This window comes from Crocodylus siamensis, chromosome 1 (genome assembly GCF_052110815.1).
Source record: "Crocodylus siamensis isolate JL-2025a chromosome 1, ASM5211081v1, whole genome shotgun sequence".
Taxonomy (NCBI): domain Eukaryota; kingdom Metazoa; phylum Chordata; order Crocodylia; family Crocodylidae; genus Crocodylus; species Crocodylus siamensis.
The window spans coordinates 203,340,972-203,366,234 of NC_143395.1; the positions used below are offsets into that span (position 1 = coordinate 203,340,972).

The 25,263-nt window shown below is 43.2% G+C and overlaps 1 protein-coding gene across 6 annotated transcripts in view; it reads left to right on the forward strand.

Annotated features, from left to right (window-relative positions):
* Positions 1–25,263, forward strand: part of MAP4K3 (mitogen-activated protein kinase kinase kinase kinase 3) — a 137,978-nt gene that overhangs the window by 5,399 nt on the left and 107,316 nt on the right. For 5 of the 6 annotated variants that reach the window (XM_090052713.1, XM_090052721.1, XM_090052732.1 and 2 more), the window contains exons 2-3: positions 9,706–9,763; positions 17,334–17,424. In XM_090052713.1, coding sequence (XP_089908839.1) covers positions 9,706–9,763; positions 17,334–17,424 — 149 coding nt within the window. Of the gene's footprint in view, positions 1–9,705; positions 9,764–14,375; positions 14,416–17,333; positions 17,425–25,263 lie in introns of those variants that run through there. The other variant, XM_090052751.1, reaches the window with a different exon arrangement.

Consider the following 25,263-nt stretch of genomic DNA (forward strand, 5'->3'; position numbering starts at 1 on the left):
AGCCCTGAAATGCAGATTTCAATGTAACTCTAAATTTGTTACACATTAATTACTATAATTTTTCTGTCCAGAAAATAGTTATGTCAGAGTGATGTTGTAGCTACATGCATCCAGGAATTGAGAGACAGGACTTTTTCATGATGTCTTTTAGTGGACCAACTACATGCTTGAGATAAAGTTAGACAAGCTTTTGAATATAAGGCATTTTTCATCAGTTCAGTTGGTCCAATAAAAGACATTGCCCCAAAAAATCCTGCCCCTCTCAAAAAATGACCAGTCTCTTTGAACTTCTCCAAGGATTTGGCCTCAGCAGTTTCAAGAGGCAACTAGTTCTTTGGTAAATTGTACCTGTGTAAAAAATGTATTTCCTTTCTTGCTATTGAATTTGCTTTTGGTCAGTGCTGTTGAACATCTTTATATCTTTTCTTATGAGGCAGAGAAAAAAGAAGGCCCTAATCAGTAGCTCTGTACTATTCATTCTTAATATATCTTTATCATTTCCCCATGTTTTATCCCTTTCCTCAGGTAAGCAATCCCAGTCTTTCTGTTTGAGATCTCCATTATCCTTCCTGAACGCACTGTAATTTTGCAGGATCTTATTTCAGTTGGGTGGTATTGACTGCGCACAGTATAACGGATGAGGCCGCATTATTGATTTATATACTGATACTATAGTTTTGATTTTTTGCTAACCATTCCTCCTTCATCTTAACATCTTGTTTCCTTTTTTTGGTTCTGGCTGCATGTAGAACTGGGGTATTACTTGAGCAGTAATATCCAAGTCCCATTTTTTAGTTTATAAATTTAATTTAAAACCCCTGTTGGGCAAATGGGTAGTTCTACTTATTTTGGTGAAAATCTTGTACTTTGCATTTATAAACCTTAAACTTCACTTGCTGTCACTGGCTGCTGACAGACATGAGGGAAAAAACCAAACAGCACTTTCCTGAAATAGGAAACCCATTAGTTTGACCCAGCTTCCCAGTGTTTGTATAGGTTGGGCACTTCAGCGGGGCTTTTTGGCGTATTTAGCTAATTCAGCTATTAGATACAAGTACCAAACAGCCCTGCTGAAGCGCACGATCTATACAGACATTGACTGAGCTGGCTCAAATTAACGCAATGCTTCTGCTAGGCATGTGCTGTTTTTGGTGCAGGGGTGTGCCGAGCTGAAAATTAAGTGCTGTTGGTATTTATTTTTTCGTGCCTGTAAGCAGCCATTGTGCCCATTTAATCCAGTTTGGTTAGAACCCACTGAAGTTCTTTATAATCCTTGATGGACTTGGCTAGCTAAAATAACTGTCATCTGCAAATTTTGCTGTATCACTGCCCAACAGATTGATAATAAATTAGCAACATGAACATAGATGCACTCATTAATCTTTCATCATGATGAATGTTGACCATTTATTTTTCCTGTTTCCTGTCTCTTGGCCAGCTTTTGATTAGCAACAATACTTTTTATATACCTACTGAAGTCTTTATAGTTATTTGAAAGTCTGATCTCCCTTATCTTCTGTTTTTCTGACATTCAGACAATCATGATAATTCATAAGATGTTGTCTTCCAGTGTAGTAACTGTGTCTGTTGTATTGTTCTCAAAGACATCTTGGTTTCTGAGAGTACCTCATCTCTGTTACCAGGGAGGGAAAAACAAGCCTCTGATGAATGCTGTAAACAGAAAATTGCTTTCTCATCATTATTGGCATAATTCATCTTCCTTCATCACTCTTTTTAAGCTGTGGTGATCTATCCATTCCTTTTAAGGTTTCCTGCTTTTGAAATATTTCTTGTTTAATATGTTTAATTGCTCTTTAATCTCCATTTTATCCCTCCTGATTTACTTCTGAGATATTGTTCACTGTTATTCATGCTCTTGTTTGTCAGCTTCACTAAGGTTAGATACCCATATTTCAAAAGATTTCTAGTTCTCTTGAATATGCACTCAGACATTGTCATAAAGCAGATTTGTGTACTACTTTCTTTTTTGTTTAGAGGTAGGTATGTGTGCTGTCTGAGATTATCGTTTCTTTAAGATGTATTCATGGCCCTTCCTTTACTTTTAACTTTAGGGATTTATTTTTTACTAGCCTGCTCATTTTTTTGAAATATGACTTTAAAATGATGTCAGTATCTGTTTGTTTGTTTGTTTGTTTCGGGGGGGGTATTTGTTTTCTTTGGGGGGGGCGTTCTGTAACTCATCTCAGAAGATTCGTTTTCTTTGGGGGGGGGGGGTTTCTGTACCTCATCTCAGAAGATGTTGAGTCTAATTATATTGTGTTAAGTCTTTGTGGGCCAGCTGCTGAAAGGAATAATCTAAAGATAATGAGAGAGGCTATTCTTGAATTAACTGTTTTAAGAAGCACTAATCTAAATTAAGAAATTATTTCTTTAAACTTTGTCTGCCTGGACCATTTGACTAGTGTATTTCTGAGTAGCCAACTCTATTATCATTTTAGACTTTGTTGCTTATCTTATCTTGGCCATTCTGAATATGTTTCAATATTGCAATCAGTGTCCTTTCCTTGGTGTAGAGGCTGGTAGTATAGACCTACTTTATGCTATATGAATATTCACAAGGATCAGTAAATTTTCTGGCAATTAGGTACTTGGTTGTGACAACATCTTCAGTAATCTTAAATAACTTGAAAAGTTAAATGTGTACTGTCCCGTTCGCCGCCGCCCCTCCCCCCCCACCTTAGATTTCTGTCAATAACTTATGGTTTCTTAAGCAAAGGCCATGTGCATGCTTCTTAATAGGAAGCTGGCAATTTGCTCTCCTTCAGGATTGACAGACTGCAGAAAGTTTCATAACCTTTACTGCCCGAGAGAGAAACAATTGACAAGACTCAAGCCAGTAAGAACGCATTATTCTGCCCACAGTTTTGATCGGTTCTTTGCCATCTTACCTGGAAAGGTGAGAAATTTTCTTGCAATGGAAGGAATTCAGATTAATCACAGAATACAGCCAGATTGGATTTACTAAGGCATCCACCACCCCAAACTAATTTGCTAACTGAGTCTTTGCAGATGCAGCAGTAGATGCAACAATTAGAGGTGCACTGATACATCGGTCCCAGCTGTTGGCTTTTTTTGGCTGATGTGGCCAATAATGTCATTGATAAATGGTATGTGCATATGTGCAGCTGCAGCATGCAAGCAGCCAGGAACACAGCCAGGCATCTTGGAGAACAGTATCTGACTGGTAAAACTGTGGGGGGGAAGAGGCATGGGGGAGGGAAGGGGCATGGTAGGGGCAGATCGAGGCCCCCATGGTGAGGGAGGGAGTGGGGCTGGGGCAGGGGCAAGCACAAGCACAAGGACTGCCCAGCCAGGGTGGGGTGGGGTGTGGGATGGAGCTGGTGGCTTGCCTGGGGGGGCAGCTCCCACTGCTGCACGGACCCACAGGGGAAGCATGGAGGGCATGTGCCCCCCAGATCTGTGCACAGGGCGAGGGTGGGCTGACCACCGTGCACTTGTGCTTGGGGGCTGCACTGGGCTTTTCGTGGCAGCTGTGTTCAGGCCAGGCAGGGTGGGTGGTGGCAGCACTGGGAGGGGAACTACAGGGGGGCTAGTGCCACTGCTGTACCCACCTATAATTCCCCCTCCCAGCACCGCTGCTGCCCGCCCCTCCCAGCCCAAGTGCAGCTCCTGAGCGCACAGCAGGCACCTTACTGTGTAACCTATAGCACATGCTCAGTCTACACACACGTGCTTATATATCCACAGTTGAATTGCTACCTGCACCTAAAAGGCCTGTGCACAGATCTAGGGGGTACATGCCCCCTATGCCTCCCCTGGGGGTGCATGCAGTGGCAGGAACTGCCCCTACCCCCTGCACTCCCTGGACAAGCTACCAGCTCCATCCTGTGCCCTGCCCTACCTAGGCAGTGTTCGCCCCTGCCCAAGCCCTACTCCCTCCCTCACCATGGGGGCCTCAGTCTGCCCTCTCCATGCCCCTTTCCCCCAACAGACACACCAGCTCGACACTACTCTTTAAGCTGCCGGGCTGCATATTGGCAATTGGATTGGTATCAGCCAGTATGGCTTGTCAATAATCAGCCTTCAGTATCAACCCAAAAAATCTTTATCAGTGCATCTTTTCTTTGTCTTTTATCACTGCTGCATATGACTCTAAAATGTGTATGCATCTTTGTCATGATCAGTTAGACTTGTTTTGAGATTTCTGCCAGCCATTCTGCCATCTTTGGTCTTAGTGCAGATATTGCAGAGCTTCTCTAAACTTAAGAGGCCTGTGAAGTCACAGTCAGGAAAGTTTCCTGGCATCCTCCGTATTATTTCACTCATTATTTCCTCTGTCAGGCCAGTTTTATCCTGAAGTCCTTTGGAATTGCCTGTTTTCCAGTTTTGGAATGTAATGGTAGAATTCTGTTTTCCTTTGTGTATTTAATTGTTAGTTTTCCAGCCTTTTAGGTGCAGGTAGCAATTCAACTGTGGATGTATAAGCATGTGTGTGTAGACTGAGCATGTGCTGTAGGTTACACAGTAGCTAGGTGTGTGTGCATGTACCTGAGTCTAAGACCTGGAAAAATGTTGGAAAGGGGAGAGGAGTCCTAATGGTTGAGTGGTTGTGGCACTTGCTTAGGAAGCCAGAGATTCGAGTTCTAGGCTTCTCTCAGCCAGAGGGTGTGAATCTTTACGTCTCTGATATCATAGCATGGTGGTCTAACCACCACACCACAAGTTGACCGTTATTTAGTCCCTTCTCCAGTACTCCTTTTGAAGACTGAGCCCCTGCCTCTTGCATTTAATAGTTGTTGTACAAAATGGATGGAGAACAATGCAGCATGGAAATTTCTGCAGTCTTGGGAATAAAAGTGCAGGTTAGAATCCAAGGCTTGCTCCCTTCCAAGCCAGTAATTGTCTCACCAAGTCATAACCCTTTTGGTTTATTCTCTTCCCCTGGCCCCACGTGTTTCTTGTGACTTTAAAAGGAGCACTGGAGAGGGGAATGGTTAATGCCTAACCTACAGTTCGGTAGTTAGAGCACAGTGCTAGGAGGTCAGTGCCACAGTTCAAAACTCTTCTGGACAAAGGGAGCTTTGAACCCCAGGCCTTTAGCCTACTTAGCTATTGCAGCTACAATATGAGAGATTTGTCTTCTATCTAACACCCATTAGTGGGGATCTTCTGAAATCGAGGAGGCAGGTGGCCGATTTCACAAGCCGATTTGCCGCACTGGCCGGTATTTTCATGAGCTTATTGTGGCGGGGCTCTGGTGGCCCCACCCCTCAACATTCATTAGATGAGGGCTATCAGTCATGTGGCCCCACCCCTCACTAGTGATTGACCAAGAGGGCTGTCTGACATGTGGCCCTGCCCCTTGCTGCTGATTTTTGAGACGGGTGGGGCTGCATGAAAGAGAGCCCTCTTGGCCAATCAGTGGCAGCGGGAGGAGGAGGCAGTCACCATTTTGGCTGCTCCCCTTTGTGCTGGTAGCTTCCTCCCTCCCCCACCTCCCAGCAGGCTGTGAGGCCTGGCTGCAGCAGCCATGAGAACTGCTGGGGAGTCAGCATTTTATTTTTAGTAACTTTTTTTTTTTTTGTGGATTTTGCAGTTTCTACATCACAAATTGTGTAGGTCACTACCCATTAGTCATGAGTTTCTGGCCAGCTTCATTTTCTTGTCTTAGACCTAGGTATGTGTCCAGAATGGGTATGCTGATGTAGACCAGTTAGTGTGTAGCCTACTGTGCATGCTCAAGTCTACCCACATGCTTGTGTGACCGCACTGCCTAAGCATCAAAAAAAGGCCACACACGTCTAGAAAACTGCTATTTATGCACATGAAAGAAAATACAATTCTACCCAGAGTCTCTACACTTCTGCCAATGGTTTTAGTATTGAGCATTTTATCTTTTATATCCACTTGGGAACATGTGGCATTGAATATCCAGTTAGTACTGATTGCACCAAAACAGGGCTTGCACCATTGCCTGTCAGCAGGGGTGGGCAACATTTTCTGGCGGTGGGCCAGAATGACCCACCCTGGATGGGAGGCAGTGGGCAGGCACTAAGACTCTGCTACCACCACTTGTGTACTGGTGGTGAGTGCCTGCAGCTGGTGTTTGTTCCAGCAGCCAGAGCCTCACGTCCATGGCCTGTTCAAAGGTTTTGTGGACCAGATACAGTCCACATGACACAGGTTGCTGATCTCTGGCCTAGCAGCATCAGGTGGTGTCACATTTAAAATAATTTCCATTCTTATTGTCCAGTGATTTTTTTTTTTTTTTTGGATTGATATGCATAACTCAAAAGTCAGTATCCTTTTTCTTCACTAATATTCTGTCTCTAATGAAATAGAGAAGCTGAAGAAATACATGGAGTCAAGGCCAGTTATTTGAATTTTACATGTTTTCCTTTCCTTTTTTCCCCTTCTACTACCACCAGAAGTTAAGGGTGTGACCCAAATCCTCATACGCAAAATCATTTTGCCTTTTTCTTCAGCACACAGTTATGTTGGTCCAGCTTACGATCACTTTTGAAGATCCTGCTGTTATGGTATCTACATAAGATAAGGATTTTCAGGACAGGTTGCAAAAGAATACAATCATTCATTCCCCAACAGAAAGTCTGTTTTATCTACTGGTATTCTGGGATTCACACAGACTTCAGGTCCTAGTTATGTAACTATCTGATAGCAAAACTTTATCTTGTAACTACTACTTGTGACTTCTGTCAGTGCCAAAAAGTACCCATATCACAGAGCATTGAGAAGTTTAAAGTCCAGGTACTGGGAATCGCTAAGGTAGAAACCCAGAGATGGAAAGATTAAATCAGGGGTGCTGAACCCCTGGTCTATGTGCCATATCTGGCCCATTACCCCATGTCATCTGGCCCATGAGGCTCCACACAGGTCTAGAAATTTGGTGGCAGGAGAGTGTTGATAAATTTTCAGACCCATGGGAAGGCCCAGGCCCTGCATGCTGCCTTGGCTGCCCAGTCCTGGTGCCTGTGGTCAGGCAGCGGCAGTGCTAGGGCCTAATCGCAATGGAGTGGGTTGGGAGGGGGCACTGCCAGGCCCTTGGACACCAATTCCTATGGAAAGGGGGGCCTCTGGAGGACCAATCCTGGGGTGCAGGGGTGGGAGGGGGGGCAGCAGCAGGCTCCAGGGCCCACTCCCCAAGTGTGGGGCAGTGTAGGGGCAGTGCTGGGCCTTGGAGCCTGATCCTGGTGCACAGGGCCTGATGTGGCCTGTGGACTGTCCCAACCCCACTCATATCACCTATGGAACCAAAAGGTTGAGTGCTACTGGGTTTAATGATGATGCCCACATTTTAGTTGCATAGAATATTGGATAAGTCTACCGACTTCCCCGATGTCAAAGTACGCAGTGCTCATTAACTACAAAAAACTGCTTGCGCTAAGCTTTTTGACCTCGTTCAGGTTCATTCCCTTGTTTAGGAAGGGCATCTTATGCCTCTAATAGCAGCCTTGAAGTTGAGGACCTGGAAGCCTGGAAATGGTTTCACCTATCAAGAGAGTACAGCTGCTAAAGCAGTTTTTGCATGTAACTGCTATACAGATAGCATGTTTATTACAGAGTACACAGTAGGTATCAGATTGGAACTGGCATTGTGCTATGCGGTTAAGAAAATTATGCATTTATACAGTGTGTGTCTGTGTACTGTACACTTATGCAACATGTGCATGTACAAGTTTGTTTAATAAAAATATATGTATACATATGTATTTAATTACACACATGCGTATATACTTACACTGTAATAAACATTAGTTATCTGCATATTAATTATGTGCACTCCCTTAATAAATATAAATATAGGTGGACCAAACTATTAGTTTTTGCCATTGACATGGTTAGTCTTGATTACCTGGTACTTTGATTATTACTTTTTTCCTTTTGATGTTTCAGTTCCAACGTTGGTTTACAAGCTCAGTTCTCAAATCAGTACAGTTAGAGGGTAGTGCTTTCTACCATGTGATAGGTAGTATTTTGTGTTTTCACAAAGTTAATGGTAAAATATTTTTCAGGGCAGCTTATATTTTAATATTTGTAGTGCATTTAATATTTTGGGAGTCTCTTTGGTTATTTAATTCTCCTGTTGAATTTTTGTGAGATCAAGAGTGTTTCATGGTCATGTATGTCTAGTTATCAACTTTATATGTTGGGAAAAGGATGTTATTTTTTTTCTCCCTAAAACAACCTTAAAATGTGGTTATAATAGAATAATACCATAATTGTCAAGATATAGGTTTAAGACTAGATGTCTTGCTGGGGCTGGAAACCTTCTGGATGTGCATAAAATATTGATAAGTACCATCACATTCTTTTAAACACTGTCCTAGATTTTTATTTAAGAAGAAAAAATATTATTGCCATGCTTTTATTTTATCGGCTTTTTAAATTTTAATTTTACTTTCTGTGTTCAACATAAGGAACCCTTCGGCATAAAGGCTGCCATTTTTAATGGAATTAAAGTATTGATTAATTGCTGCTTAAGTTAGGTAGCTGCATGGTCTTTTGTGGGGGTGAGGGGCATGGAAAGACTGTTTTTAAAGACTTCTAACCTCTTGTGTGGCTGGCTTGTCATGTAGCAGTCTCATAGGAGAAGGATAATGTGTGTGGTGAGAGGGATCAGAAGACATTGCAGTGGAATAAAGGAGTTAACTGGTCTGCAGCCTCCTTCCCTTCAAGGCAGTGCATTTGCTGCTGCCTACTCCATGCTTCCCCACTTTGGAAACCATACAGATTATAGCAGGGGTTGTCAGCTGGGGGATGTGTACCCCTGGGGGTACTTTGAAAGGTCCCAAGGGGTTCACGGGGCTGGGTGAGGACAAAGCACCGCCACCCCACGCTGCTGCCTCACAGGAACAGGGCCAGGGTGGGGCAAGAGCAGGGCTGCCTGCTGCCACCACTTGTCACCCCTGATTGAAGTCTACCCCTCATCCCCCACTCAGTGACTCAGGGTACACTATTCTGCATCCGGCCACCTGAGGGTACAGTGGTCGAAAAAGGTTGAAAACCCTTGAATTATAGAATCACCATATTTTGTAAGCAATGTCTAAATTCTCATTTTGTCACACTTAGTGCACCAGTACAGCATAAAATAGGGACTTTGCTATGTAATTTAGGTTTGTTGCACAAAGAATCTTGAGTGTACTCTGAAATGTCATCACAAATTAACTGTTTAGTGTCTTTGTTAGATTTTCTAACTACAAAGGAAACTAAATTTACCATGAAAAGGTTCTAGGAGGAACAAAGTGTAATTTTGCAACGCTACTTTTCATAAGTTTTGGGATGTGGTGGCTTAATTTAGTTTAGTATAATTGTGAATTAATTAGAGATCACTGTTTGAAAAGGCAGGGAAAGGAGGAGAAAAAACTATGATAAACTATTCTTTGATGGGTGACTGCTTTAAGCTACTGCATTCTAACATAGATTTGTCTTACTGTAATCAAACAAATATGAATCGTATTTTTGGAAGGTTCTAAATAATTTTATAGTACTAATTAACAGTATAGCCATACATATTTAATCAAAATATATTAATAAAGCCAATGAAATTATTTAATTACAATAATTTACCTGAAAATGTCTAAACTTAAATTTAATCATAAATGGGATTTGAAATGTAAGTGCAAGTTTTTGTACAGTATTAGGTTACGGCTGTATCACTTACTATTGTAATCCAATATGTAAATAATTTTTCTCCTTTTATAGGCTCGGAATGTTAACACTGGTGAGCTAGCAGCGATTAAAGTAATAAAACTAGAACCAGGTAAGGAGATTTTTTTTGGTGTGTACTAGACATGCTCATTTTTGTTTAATCTGTCTGACTGAATCAGTTAAATTCACTTTTTTTTCCCTTGAAGAGTTCCCAGGAGAGATCTTTAGGTATTCTTATAACAGTTAATTCCATGCATCCTCTCTTCAGTTTATGTATGCTTGCAAGCAGAAAAATAAACACAATTGAAAGAAACATAATTGTATAAGAACATTGTAAATCTCTTATAGTGCTCCTTTCCCTGTTTCTTTGTATTGCTAGTTCCAGTTATGGTACTGCTGTCTTTCCATAATATACCAAGGTGCAGGAGAGGCATGGTATGTTGGGTTACATATAATGGAAAGATACAAGCACAGCTTTCACATATTTTCACTATGCAACAAGTATTAGGGTCCTTAAAGGTGTTAAATTTGTGTGGTGAATTGCATGTGCCATACATTCAGCCAATTTATGGTACAATAAAATGGCAAACCAGCCATGAAGTTGTTCCAGCTGGATCATAAGGATTGGGCACAGGAGAGCTCCAGAGCCTGGGACACAGCTGCCTGCTGCGTGACCTCCAGAATAGGTTGAGGGCAGCCCTGGATCCTAACTGGGTCCTGGCAATCATATGATTGGAATTTAAGGAATTTTATGCCCTGTCCCAAAAATCACGCATCCTTGCCATGCCACAAAATTCCTCAGATCCCAGTTGTGCCATTATATTAACATCTGCCAGGGACCTTAAGAAGACTGATATGGTGGAGGGTCAAAGGTATCGGGTATCTTTCTATTAAAAACAAAATAATAAAACCCTTCAGGCTTACATTTTAGCACATATTGTCAAATATTTGCAGTTTGCTTATTTGAAAAATATGGTGCAGCCTTAAGATAACTTTTATAGGACATTAGCAAACAACTGCTGGAACATTTCTAATCTTTTTCTGAAACATTCTGAAGCTTCGGCTTCAGCCAAGGCGTTTCATTTTTTTTCCTTAAAGAAAGTATTGAGTATTAATACTCAATACCTTATTTTTGTATGTTGTGCAAACCTGTACAGAATAAACTTGTACAGGATAAGAGAAATGAGGAACATAATGAAACAGAAAAGAGAGAAGACAAGTGGAAAACAGAAGAAATAATAGATGTAATGAAAGGTCCAGGACTTTCACATTGCTTGAAAATCTACATGTGGACTAAATCACACTTTGTATAATGGATCTGTGTTGTGATTTCTATGAAGCTCTTCACATTTGTGTGTCCATCATAAAGCTCTTGAGGACTGAAGATTTGCTGAATATAACAAATGCTGTAATTTTGGATGTGTGGTGTCTCCACTTTCCGTTTTCAAGTTCCATAGCCAAAGGCAAAGATATTCTAAATATTAACTAAATATGCCAAGAAGAGGAAATAATATATTTTCATATTTCTTTTATGTGTATGTATTTTAATAGATCTGCTTTGTACGTGCATAACACATCCATGTACACGTCTCAGTCAAAGTAGAACACCAGTTTAGTAGTTTTATGGCCTTGGATGGGATATGTTCATGAAACACTAGTAAAATTGCAAATATTCTTGGAGCATATTGTTCAGTACTATTTTTTTTTTTAATTTTATGAAGACGCATGCACCATCCTTCGGTTTGGCCTTTAATTGATTTGTATTGGATTCATATTCTAAATAAAAGGAATGGAAGACCTTGCTCTTGGCTGACCTGTGGAGTGGAGAACCTCATGGGCAATTAGTCAAGTGACCAGGTTTTGTATAATTCAATTCTAAATAATGCCAATCTCTTGCTAGAACTTACTGGCTTATTTAGCCATCCAAATCATGAAGCATGATTTTATTTCACCCTGCTTAGAAGCCATAAAATTACTGAAGTCCCTAGATTAATTTAATGCCTCCCTTTTGGCCTGAAACAGTACTTAGGTGATTAGCAGGGATCCTGCCTTCCCCAGATTAAAAAATCACAAATTCTTTGAATAAAAACCCCACAATCTGTGATTAAAATGAAAGGACCCTCACTCCACCCCCACCCCAAGCCCCCTGTCCCCCTCTGGCCCTGCCGGAGGTGCCCTCAGCTACCAGGGCTACAGGGTCAAGGACCCAGGTCCACAGCTCCCTGCCCCTAGCAAGAGGCTGGGGCTGCAGCTGCTGCAACAGAGCAGAGCCTGGCTCCCCCTTTGCTACCAGCAGCCTGCCTGCTGTGGGCTTGGGCGGGGGTGGGCTTCCTGCCACGGCATGTACTCCTGGGGGGCCCAGGAGGGACCTGTTCCCCCCCCAGATGTGTGCAGGGTGGGCTTCCACCCTGCTGCCCTTCCCCAGGGCCTCCACAGCCCAGCAGGTGCAACCTGGTGCTTCAGGAAACAGCAGGGAAGCTTACTGCTGCGAGGTTCATGCTGCCCTGGCAACCTGTCCCTTGCCCACACAGTAGCAGTGAGGGGCAAAACCCTGCACCATCACTGCTACTGCTGCTGCATATGCAGACACCTCAGCAGGGCAGCATGGAGCTCGCAGTGGCAAGCAGCTTCCCAGCACAGCCCTGCTGTGCCCTGCAGCACTGGGTTGCACCCTCTGGGTTGTGGAGGCCCCAGGGTAGGGCAGCAGAGCAGGGAGCTCACGCCCACCCTGCACACAGATCTGGGAGGCAAGGTTTCCCCCTGCATCCTGGGAGTGTGCACAGCAGCAGGGAGCTGGCCCTATCCATACTGCTTCCTGGGTGAGACACGTGCCACCCTGTCCTGCTCCCTGCCAGGGCCCTATGGCTATGCACTGCAACCCTGGGTGCCAAGTCCCACACACCACCCAGCTGGGCAGCAGCCCCAGCCCTAGTCCTGCCCAACTCCCTCCCCATCTCTTTATGGGGGCTTCAATCCCCCCCTGACTTTACCTCTGAGAGCTGCTTTCTAGGCTGCCTGGTGGCCATGTGCATACACATGCGCATGACACCCCCTACCTGACGGCCCTCCTCCCACTTCCTCCCAGCCCCCTGAAGGCTGGAACTCTGCCAGCCTGCAGAGAACTTGCTGCAAAACTGTAAAAGCTGTGGGTTTCTCTGTTAAAATGAGAAATCCATGTTTTCCTCAGGTTAATGGGAAAACCTGTGGTTTTCTCTGTTATTCCATGGGAAATGGAAAACCCAGATCCCAGGGGATTAGATTGGGCTACTCCGTGTGCTCAGAACTGAGTCGTAACAGCCACCTAGATGCTTTACTCTACTAAAATTGGTGTTGCTGTCCAGTTCTGTGTGAGAAGTGCCCAAACTCTCTCTAAATTGTTGATTCTTTGGGGTGGGAATGATGCCCAATGCATGGGTTTTTTAAACTAAGTTCATGCATGGAGGGGGAACATCCCCCTGGCTTTTGCCCAATAGTTTACAGGGCATACATTTCACAGAATGGGAGATCTGGGTTTTAGGCTGTCCTTGGCATGAGCGGGTTTGAACTCGCATCTCCCAGTTCCAGGGAGAGTGCCCCAACCAGTTGGCTAGAGGTTATGAGCTAAGCAATGCTCAGCGCATCTTACGGTTTTTCCTCTTGGAGCTGTGTCCCTGGGCTGAAAGGACTGCAAGAATCATGAGGGCAGAGGAAACCTGACATTGTTAGACCAATGAGGAGGGCACTTCTTGGGAGGAAAGGACCATGAATTCTACTTCCAGTCCTTTTGATATAGGCAGACAAGGTGCTTTGTGTGAATCTGATATCTTTATTAGACCAGCTTAAATAGTTGGAAGAGGATTTTAAGCAAGCTTTTGGATTTAAAAACCCTTCATCAGGCTTAGGAAGTTTCTGCAGTTGGTGTGTGCTCTTCCTGGGTGGAATGAAAAGTAAAGAAGCCAGAGGCTGGCCTGGTATGGATATAAGATAGGCAGTCAGTGAAGATGGCTTTTGATATGTTTTTCATTATGTAAAAAGTATAAATAACGGGGCCAGATCCCGGGGCAGGCTCCTTCTTACTTGTTCTTGTGCTTTTGATGAGCCAACTTCAGTAAAAGGTAAGGAGAATATCCTCACCTTCACTAGGCCATAGCCTGGTAATTAGCAAACTGTGAAGTGGGATATTGGGCATTCAAACCTCCATGTGCCAAGGCCTCTTGCTGCTTGATTGAGTACCCTAACAGCAAGTTCGTGTGGAGTGGCACATTCCTTCTCTTCACCATGCTGTGATTTATACTAAAATCAGGTCTTCTGTGATGAGCAAGTCTTCAAACACCCTTCTGCCTATCCTTTCCTGTTGGCCACCCAAAAGCAACTCCTTGTTTAATATTTATATACTCTGAGGGTGCATAAGGTTGCTCATCTAAGGGGAGACATCCCTTTTTTAAAGGCAAGTAGCCTGTGAGATTGGAAATAATGGTCCACAAGCTGTTTGGGCTGCTGGGTATCCAGAGGAACAAATTTTAGTAGGTAGAGTTTGACAACACAAATATTCTTCCTTCCAACTGCTTTGAACTTGACCATAAGGATAGGGTGTTGTGGGTGTACATTAGCTGCATGGTTGCCCAGATCAGTGAGGTGGTACTAAATTTGGGATAATTTGCTCCTGTGCTATGCAGATATGAAATGTCTGTCATGTGGTACTTCAGTGACTTTTTTTTTTTAGCAACCATTACATGGAGTGAGGCCCATTTATGATATGTTTTAGCAGTCTTCCACTCTGTAGAGGTAGGTATGCATGACTGGAGAATGGCATTGTTTGTCCCAGATAAAGCCTGTTGTAATAAACAAATCTACATGGAACAAAGGCACGGTTTCCTGCTTAACAGGGACAGCATTGATATTCAGAAAGTTAATAGCTTCTTATTACAGATTGGTTTGAGAGGTTAAATAACTTAAAACTGCTTATGCTGTGTTAGAGTTTAGGAGTGGCTAGTCAGATATTTAGAGAATGGCTCTTTTTTACTAAAATGCATTTATTTGTGTGTGGAAGTCAGTAGTGCTCTTATTTGTTGTTTTTATTATTAAGGTTTAATTCATGAAGCAGAAACAATTCCATATGGTTTTGTACCATGAATAATAAACAGTGAAGCTTGAAGTTACCTTACAACCCATAGTTTGAAACTTTTTGTGAAATACATATGAATATCAAATTTTAAAAATGAAGACCTGTTTGCTATCAATATGGTAATTTATAGGACTAAATTTAAAAAGTTTACTATTTCCAGAAATTAATTTGGTTGGCATTACTGCAATGTCTTTGATACTCTATTTGGTTTTATTAACCCTTACATTCTTTAAATCAGTGGTCTCCAATCTTCTGATGGGAAGATCACTTTTTGCAAGTAAAGAGCACCCCAGGATCTACTGTGCCCCACTCCCTGCCCCACAGCTCCAGACCGCAGAGTGTCCCAGGCCAGGCCGGGGCCTGATCCCACTTCCATGTTGCAGCTGCGCTGAGCCGCGCCCACGCACCAGCCAGATAAGTGTGGTGTCGGGCCCCAGCCCAGCTGGGTCTGGAAGTCTCTGCAGTTTTAAGGGGGGGGGTGTGCTCCTGCCACTGGGCACAGCCCTGGCCCTGGAGTGGTCCATGTCTCCCCCTCCACTTGTGCTCCAGGAGAAGGTGGCTGCTGCTGCAGGTTGCCTGCTGTGTTTGGAGCATAAGGTAGCGGGGCATGGGCCCTCGAAGCCTCTGACATGCTGCACCCAGCGATGGGAGCCGCCTCCCCACCGGACCACAGAGACTCCCAGACCCAGTTGGGCCAGGGCCCAATGCCATGTTCATCTGGGTGCTGGGTGGGCGCGGCTTAGCGCAGCCATGGCACAGAAGTGGGATCGACCCTTGCCCCCACCCCCCCACCTGTGCTTGGGATGAGGTGGCTGCTGCTGCAGGCTGTCTCCTGTGCCCCAAGCGCAGGTGGTGGGTAGTGGGCCCCTGGGGCCTCTGCTGACCTGAGTCCAGCAGCAGAAGCCCCCCTCCACATGCCTCTGGATGACCAGATCTTCCCAGACCTGTCTGGGCTGTGTCCACCCCCAAGTGAGTCCCCGCACCTCCACTGAGCTGCATCTGCTGCCCCTGCCCCTGCAGAGATGGGCCCCACTGTGCCTCTGGAGGAGCCCCCTGGACTCCAATCCTCCCACCACCTGGCCAGGCTGGGTGGGGCCCCACTTAGCTTTCCCTGCTCCTGGCTTGATCACACGGTCAGTCGCTCATGGTGGGGGGCCTCAGTCTGGCCCCTGCCCCTTCCCTTCCCTCCTCCACAGATTGACCTCCGGGGGGAGGGGGGGCGGGGAATATGCACGCACCCAGCTCTCCCCCAACCCAGGATCAACCAAAAGAGGCTCCAGGATGGTGACCACTGCTTTAAATAGTATTAAAGTTGTGACAACTTACAACTAAAACATCAAAAAATAAATGTACTGTTTTTGTATGTCTAAGGACAGCCTGTAAAATCTGCCTCCTGGCTTGAAAAATTTTTTCAGCTATGCTAAAATACAGTAAAATATGATATGTAACATTGCTCTGATGGAAAGGCTTGTGCTGTAACTAGTCACTACAAGTTGTCTTTGAATTGTTTAGCTTTTTCCAGTTTTGTTTTCCCTTGGTGAGCCTAAGATCATGCTTAAAAGCAAATAAACAAACAAAAAAAGCTTCCTAATCATATGTGATCATTTTCTTAGTATGTCCATTTTATTTAATCAGAGTCTAACACTTACATTGGTTTAATATGAATCTGGAGACTTTTCAAATTCATAATTTTAACAAATATGAAATAATTCCTTTTAAAATAACCTTTCCCAAATACACGTACTATTTATCTGTTTTAAGGAATTTTAATCAAAACTTCTTAAAGACTGGATTGTGAAATAGAACCTGAAATTAATCTTTTTCAGCTGGCTAAACTAAATCTTGTCTCTTTCCTATCCCAGCATACTCTCTTCCCCTATTTCCCTCCCTCCCTTTACATAGCAGAACTTTCTATTTCTGTACTTTGACCAGGTTTTTCCAAATTTACAAATCTGGAAGTAGGAATCTAGTGGAAAAACTGGAATAACTTAGGCTCAAGGTAACAAGGCTCAGGTAAATGGTAAAGCAGCACTAGAGCTGAACCTGAACATAACTCATTACTCCCTATATTTCTGTGCTCATTAGGTTTGTTGCACGGCCAGTGTAATGCACTGTTGCACTTTTTCAGTTCAGGGAGGTGACCCAATGTGGATCTAGATGGTGGCTAACAAAAACAGGTTTTTCTGTGTTTCAAGAACTGGATTATTGAGTGACCTGTTAGAGTTATTTCAGGAACTTATGTTAGAAACCAACACAGTATGGTGCCAAGGGAAAAATGGAAAGAGGTAGGAATAATTTAATTCAAAAGAGGAGGCACATTTTGTCCAAAGAGATGAGCCATGGTTCCCTAGTTGATCATTCTGACTTGGGAGTCTTTTGATTCTGGGAGTGCAGTTATCTGTTGTTGTGTAGTTCTTTATATTGGCTTGCAAAGTGCTGTGCATATCTACATGAACATAACTTAACAGATAAGTACAAAGTCTAATAACTGCTAAAGCACTTGGTTTTAATAATAGAAGCCAAGTTCAAGAGAGGGGGATATTAAAGCAATTAAAATCGTAATCATTTTGTTTTTCAGGGGAAGATTTTGCTGTTGTGCAGCAGGAAATCATTATGATGAAAGACTGTAAACATCCAAACATTGTTGCTTATTTTGGCAGCTATCTCAGGTATATCTTTATTTTCTTTTCCTCGTTTCAAAATGCCTAAGATAGTACCTCACTAAAAAGCAGATTCATAGCAGTACATGAGCAAAACAGAATTTATCAGATTTCTAGTACGCTTTCATATTCTTTCCGTATTTACTTTAACATCAGCCTCTGTTTACTGAGGTATTTCTCTGTAAATAGTCTGTTTCTCCTAACTGGCTCCTTCAGGGATGTCACCATTGTCATATCCTTGAAAGCAAATAGTGATTTCATGAACTCTGGATTATTATAGTGCTGAATTGGCTAGGGGGAACAGCATGCTACTTGTAAAGAAGTGGGTGTGTGCACAGGTATTTTTACTGATGTTTTGCCAAAGTAACATTTAAAATTCTCTTGGTATTCTACCAGTATTTGAAAAGATATCTATATTATAATCTTCACTAAAGCTATATAGACTCACTGTAACTATATAGATAATATATAGCTACAAATAATAGTTGCATAGAGTTTAGTAGATTTAACGTGAAAAAGTATTGGCCAGCTTTGTAGCAGGAAAGTCAGAGGCAGAGAAGTGAATTTCTAGCATAATGAGGAGTAGAGCCAAGATTACATGTTAAGCAAGGAAGCTGGGAGGAGGAGAGCTGGACAGAGACCAGATGGTGGAAGGAGGTATCTGTGTGCTGCAGCTACTGTCCCAAGTTGAGTGTCTGTGCAGGAAGCCCACCTCCCTATGGTTCCTAGCCAGAGCAATCCGATTTCCAGCTGACACAAACACGGGGGGAGCCCCAGAGCTGCTCCTGACTTCTAATGCCTTGGACTGCAGGGAACGTTATGGCAGCGCGCAGATTCTTTTTTCCGGCTAGTGGAGTGGTGGGGAGGGGACCCAGGCAGGGAGCAGACTCTGGAAGGAGGAACCTGCACAGTGCTGCTTCTGTCTTCAGTTAAGCCAGGCACCCTGCACAACTGCTCCTTCCATCATGGGTCTGGAGTGGCTCTGGGGCATCCCCTATGCCTGGAGCAGGTGGGGAAAGCGCCAAGGGGGAGGCAGGCAAAGGGGGTTAAATAGTGGGGGTCAGACTGTCCACTTGCCGCTGCTGCTGCTTTTTCATTGCTGTGGTGGGAGAGGACTAATTTAAGATGACCCTCCAATAATACATTCTAGATATGGAAAATTATAACAAATGTATCGTTTCCCATGCCTTGGGTCTAACCATTGGAGGTCATCTTAAATTTGACGTCATCCTGGACTCAGATATTTATAGTTATAAATGTTTTACGTGCCACTCAAGGAATATTAAATAGCTGCTTTAATTCTCTCTTGACCTGTTCCACGAGTGAAAGTAATGTTTTTCTGTTTCCAATGTTAATGAAAAGCCTGTGTTTCATAGGAAGTCCTGGTATTTAGAAACTTAATAAAGCAAATAATTTAGTAATTCTTTCTAAATGTTTTCTTGATTCCATCTTAGTAAATACATTTACATTAGGGTATATGTATTGCAAATGTTTCATATAAACATGCTGTAGTTCCTCATTAGTGATAGATAATTCTGTCCTTAGTATTGTTATGGTTTTAATATGTTGACTTCTGTTCCTGCATGAGTAAAGGTAGATTTTAAAGCCATGACATTTTTATGTAAAATTATTTAAAGGGAAAGAGACCACTTGTAGTGACAGTGTAAATTTCATGGGTAAAATAGAATTTAATGCTGCCCTGGGAAGAAAGATTTCATTTCTACTTCTGCCACACAATTCCTGTATGATATTAGGCAAGTCACTTTATACCAGTATTTTCGCAAATAGTGACTTAGGCTGCCCTCCTACATATTACATTTATGCTGTGATTAATAATGAGACAGAACTGTCAGGCATGGTGTTTTAAGTTCTGTGGGGAAACCTTTTGGCTCCCCCTACCAGGAACCTCTCATGCCCTGCGCTTGGCAGCCCTGCCAGCGCTGCTGGGCTCAAAGTTTAAAATCCCTGGCAGGGGCAACACTTAAACTCACTGGGGCTGACAATCAGCTAATTGTCTGCCTTGATGTGGGGGCTCTGGGCATGTGGCCTTCAATTTGCCAGTGCAGAGGAAGCCCAGGATTAGGACTGTGGTTTTTCTCCTGCACTGACATGTAGAGATGGCACAATTTGGATCTGTTCCCTATCCCAGTTTGCATCTGTTCCCTATCCCAGTGTCAAGCTTCCTGCCATGCATGTTGCATGGAAGGAGATTTGGTTGTTGGGACTAGGGATAATATCCCATCATGCCATTAAATGAACATCTGGGGACAGCTCCCCCCACATCTGGGGAAGCTTACACATGGTGACAGCTGCCACCACCACCCACCATCCTGTGCTGCTGCCACTCTGATAGGGAGGCAGGGCCAGACGTGGAGGAGCATGTCCCACCCCCCCACTCCCCTCTGCTCTTCCCCCCTATCCCCCCCTGCTCCTGGGAGGTGGTGGCAGTGTGGGGTGAGGGCTGGCAGTGCTCCCCCCCCCCATCATTCTTGAAAGGTAATTCATCATTCTTGATGGGCAATTCGCTGGTGATTATTTAATGTTCTGAAAAACAAGGCTGGGGGGGGAGGGGGTCTCAAATTGGGTACCCAAACTTAGTGAATGCTTACCTTTAAAACCTGTACATCTGTTCTTCTTGTGTAAACAAGGATAACACCCACTATCTAAGAGGGGAGCTGAAAGTTTGTGATGAGAATAAATTAGCATACCATATCGATGAGCGTCCTAGGAAAGAGAACTCTACGCATAATAGGGACTCAAGAAACAAGACTACATGCTAATCATCATGCAGAAAAAAGTGAAGTTTTTTGAGAGCCTTAACTGTGACTGCATACTATTAAATATTTGGGTTTCTTTTACCTTTAAATTAGCTGTGTATTGCTTAGGATTTAATAATCATTGCCTTTTTTTTTAACTTCAGCACTTTTACATAGAAGGTTTGAGGTTTTTTAATATCCATAACCTTCTGATACACATTTAACTTCAGTTTCATCTTAACTTTTTGTCAGAATGAATTTGGTTGTTGGGCTCTGCTGTTGTAGACTTCCGTGTGAAAAGATAAGAGCGGGCAAAAAAGCTTGTCACTTCTTAAGAGAAGGTTAAGTCCCCTGCAGAAGGAGGCAGAAGAGACTAATAGTAGTGGCTTGGGAAATCTAGTGTGGCCTAAAAAAGGCTGTGAGAGGGCACTCAGAAAAGAGGGGTTTAGCTCTGAATTCGTAGGACAAAATTGATGTTGGTGTTCTTTCTTAATTGGACTGCGGAAATGTCTTGGTTTTCTGTTGTCTGGAAACAAAATTCCCCGCCCCCCCCCCCCCATGTTTGGCATCTTGTCTATCACTAAAATAAATGGATCCACAAAATGGAACTAATTCTAGTTTTTACAGTGTTGTGTATTGAATGTATTTTTAACAACACTTTCATATGTGCTTTGTCCTAAGCAAGCTCACTCCATCAGTTGCAGGGCTCAGGGTCCTTCTGTCAAGAATATAATGCAATGGTTCTCAACATTTTTAGACTTGAGGCACTCCTGGATTGACTCCAGACACCCCTCAGAAAATGCCCTCTGATAGCTTTCGCTTTTACTTTACTACAGAAAAATAATTAGGCTTGACAGGTCTCAATTTTCATCAATAAAAAAATCAGATAAACGTCAGTTTCACCTGACACTCGCAGACCAACAAAAAAAATATTTCTATCAGTGATCAAAATTTATAGAAAGGGGATGTAAAAAAAAAAAAAGAAGAAGAAGAAAAAGAAAGTTTAGGATAGGAGTAAGGAAATCTGAGGTAGGAGGAATTGCACATGCTTTCCAGAAAGCCCGACCTGGCCCCTGCATAATCAAGTATGCTTTGTAGGGCTGTGTGAAGCTTTGCGTGCTGATTCGATTCAGAGGAGATTCGGCCTGATTCAGTGTCCAAATCTCTGAATCCAAATCAAATCAGGGGATCAATAAAAAGGTCCGAAAATATCAGAGAGCTTTGATTTGGACAGTCCCCACTCACTGCAGCAGGGAGCTGGAGCCAGACTTGGAGCTTGTAAGTAGGGGGATGGAGGAGGAGGAGCTGGGGGAGGGAGGAGGGGACCATATGAGGACCCCTGCCTGCTGCCCTACCTGCCTTAGTTCCTGGTGGTTTTAAAAAAAAGCCCCTACTCACTGGGTGCTACCAGGTGGTAGGGGTGATCCATGCTGCATGGGGCGCTCTGCCACAAGCCCTCTGACACCCACCTTGGGCTCCTCCATCCCCCCCCATGGCTGCCCTGCCCACTGTGGCTCAGGCCCTTTAAGGAAAAAAACAAACTGAGAAAACCCCCGGGACTCACAGCTCTTGCTGCAGCCTCAGGGTGGGGGGGGGCTTGCGCAGAGCCCTCCACACGGCGTAAGGCAGTGAGAGGCAGCAGGGATCACCCTGTGCCCAGCAGCACCGGGTGAGTTGAGGCTCACCCAGTCCCCCCCCCCCAAATGCTGGGAGGTGGGGCTGGACGAGGGATGGGCCTGGCCTGGGTGTTTTGGAGATTCTGCAGCAGCCAAATCTCCGAATCAGATTTGGCCGAATCAATTCAGGACAGTGATCTGAATCACCGAATCAACTCACTGTTCCCTGAATTGGCCAAATCCAAATTCGAAGCGAATACTAGCCACTTTTCACAGTCTTAATGCTTTGTTAATTTATGGATATTTACTTTTTATATTTACTGTAATGTGATTTTATAAAGTGTTTAACAGTATATTGTCATTACTAAATTGTTTGCCCCCCACATTCCTACTTCACGCAATCCTCAAAATTTAAATTGGTAAAAGTTGATAAAACCAGATAGAAATGTTCAAAAATAAGTATCGATTTCTAGCTGTTGAAATTATAAGAAATAAAATAAAAATTTAATTCTGCAAAGCCTAAAAAGAATAGAGTAATTCTTCTGTTGTAAAGAACTCAGAAGTACTGCAGCAGGATAAAATGTATTTAGCATTACAAATTCCTATTTGAATTCTTTGGGTTTATCTTGTAAATTGTGTTTGCTTACCCAACATCACCAACAACATGGCACCCTGCATCACCCTTGAAAGGATCTTAAAGCACCACCTTACTGCATGAGAATCACTGGCATTGGGTGAATCATAACTTGGTAGCTTTGGGTCTTAATCCCTTTTATTGATAGCAAGAAGAACATCTCTCTAGTGCCTTCCACCTGAAGATGATTAATTGAGTCTTTATTTTATTCTTTACAGTGTTTGAAAGGAAGTTGCACTGATTTGTTTCTAAAGTGCCGTGTGTGCATTACTACTTTCTTCAGCACTTTTGGAAGTCATTCTTAAACTAAAGTTAGGCAGAGGGAAGGGCAGTGTTGTCTTTCATAGCTCTTTGATTTGGGATGAGGAGTGGTTTGGTTTGCAGAAGACCTAGTAAATCTTTGCAGTGGTTATGGACAGCCTTTTCATAGCATCTGATGATTTAGGCTGTCGCCTACAGAAGCTCCAGCCTCTCTGAACAAGTTTGTCTATAATAGTGATTCTCAACCAAGGTACTTTGAAATCCTTTCAAGTGTGTTCCAGGGTGCTAGGTGTCCCACCGTGATCCATAAGATAAACACACAGTTTTCACATAAGAATCCATAACTTTAAAAATGTTTTGATCTGTTGTGGTCTTTCTGACTTCTCTGACCAGAAGAATTATTCTTTTTTTTTGTAGTAGTAGTAGTAGTAAAAAAACAAGTGAAAAGTAAGAACTAGCACTTTCTGAGTCTTTCGAGGGGTCCTTTGAGCCTAAAAAAAGCTTGAGAACCAGTTGTCTCTGAGTTATCGTACCATCTTGCCTTCTGCCTAATATATCATTACATTAGCCAGGGTGAAAGAATTAAAAAAATGAAGCTCTATTGTTCTGAGGTTCATAGTTTATTCAAGTGGACATCTGGAAAATAAGCCCTTGATGACAAGCTAATCATTTCCCCCTTTTTTTTTTTTTTTTTTTTTTTTTTTTTGACAAAGAGTAGTTTGGTTTGCAAAAGCATTGGTAATCTTTCCAATGGTTATGAACAACACTAATTTTATATATATAGCGTGCGCTCTCTTTCTCTCTCTCTCTCTCTCTCTCTCTCTATCTATATATATATAGATATATCTATAGAGATAGAGAAATATCTGTATTAAATATATATATACTTTTGGTTGAGTCATGCTTTCAAGAGATTGAGTAAAAAGAAAAAGGAAATACAGAGCCTTTTCTGCTAATTCCCCAAAACAAAGTAGGAAGTGCAGGAGTAACAACTGTTGTTCATGTTATATTGCACTATTCCTATTGGAGCTTTGATAAGTGCTTTTTTAAGATGTGAAATTATTTGGTGTGGCACTTCTTGCTTTTTGAAGGTCACTTCTCCTTACCCAGAAGGTTTTGTCAATTTCTGGCCTTTGGATTCCAAACAGAATGCTGGTTTGTGCAGGGTTGTTGCTCTCCTGGCTGGCTTCATTTCCCTCCTTTGACAGATATCTGGCTTCTCTGTCTGGTTGGGCAGCTGAACAATGGAGTTTTGACTGATTTTGTTTCATATTTTTTTCAACAATTTGAAACAATTAAGCAGCATGAGAGTAAAAGTGGCTGAAGTGGCTACTTGACTGAGTCCTGTGTTTCCCAGAGGAGGAAGTGAAAGGACCTGCCAGTTCCCTTCAACCTCAAGTGTTCTCACTCTCCTTCTGCCACTGTTAATTCGAATCTGGGAAGTGGCTCTTGTAGGTGCATATGTTTTGAGGCCATTATGGTTCTTTTAAGTGGAAAAAAAATCAGATATCTTAAAGCGCTAAGTTTATCCATCTTTGTCAATGTGTGGCCAAGAAGTGCTTGAGGTGAGCATCACCAGCCAGTGAATCTTTATTATTCAGTAACAGCTCTGTAATGCTTCAGCCAGTTCTGTTTTATCTGAGTCCACCACTTTGGGGACCAGCTTGGGGAAAGAGTCAGAGGGCAGGCCAGATAATAATTGTGTGAGTCAGTGTAGTTTTGGTCAGTAGAAGATAGTTTAGTGCTCCTGCTCGTATTCACGTTGTGTCATGGCATGCAGCAATGCAGATGTGAGGTTGTTCCTTCTCTTCATTTGCTTTGACAGATGGGAATGACCCAAGCCCTTCCCTATGGTTCTCCAGTTTGGTTCCTGCTTTGCATGGTAACAAGGCTGCCTCCATGGCCACATTTAGTACCATTTTTTCTCACCGATGGAAATTACCAGTTTAAAAAAAACACAAAAAATGCCTTTAGGGAGCCTGTTGCACTAGTGCTGCTCGCTTGGAGCCTTCAGCCTTCTAACTCTTTTAAGATGAAGAGGAGAGCCTCTGCTGCCATAGTGGAGTGAGTCGGGGTGAAGCAATTTTTGGAGTTTTTTGACAAAACCTGCTAGTTAGCAGGCCTGATGGGGGAAGGTGACAGTCTATTCTTGAAGCAGCTGTGGAATGAGATAGGAGCTGAGGGGAGCATTAGGGCTGTGAAATACAAACCTGGCTCTTGTGCTGGAATTTAAGCTTTCCCAAAGAAAAGTCTTTCCTCAAACTAATCTGAGAGTTGAAAGAAGAGGTACCTCAGGATATGAAGGAAGTTAATTGATCTATATGAGCACCTAGCCCCTTAGCTCAGACTTCCACTCTGCTGAGTCGAATACACGAAGGGCCTTAAACTCATCTGGTGCTGTGGGCTGGGTGAGTCGTATGGGCCCGCTGACCGTGTGTGATTATCCCCCTCACTCCCCGCAGGCTGGATCCAGGGCACGCAGCACCCACTCTGGCTGGTGCAGGATTGCACCAAACATGGTGCCTGTCTGGAACATACATTACGCAGTGCCCGTGCCAGCTGGTCCAGGACCCATGCTGCA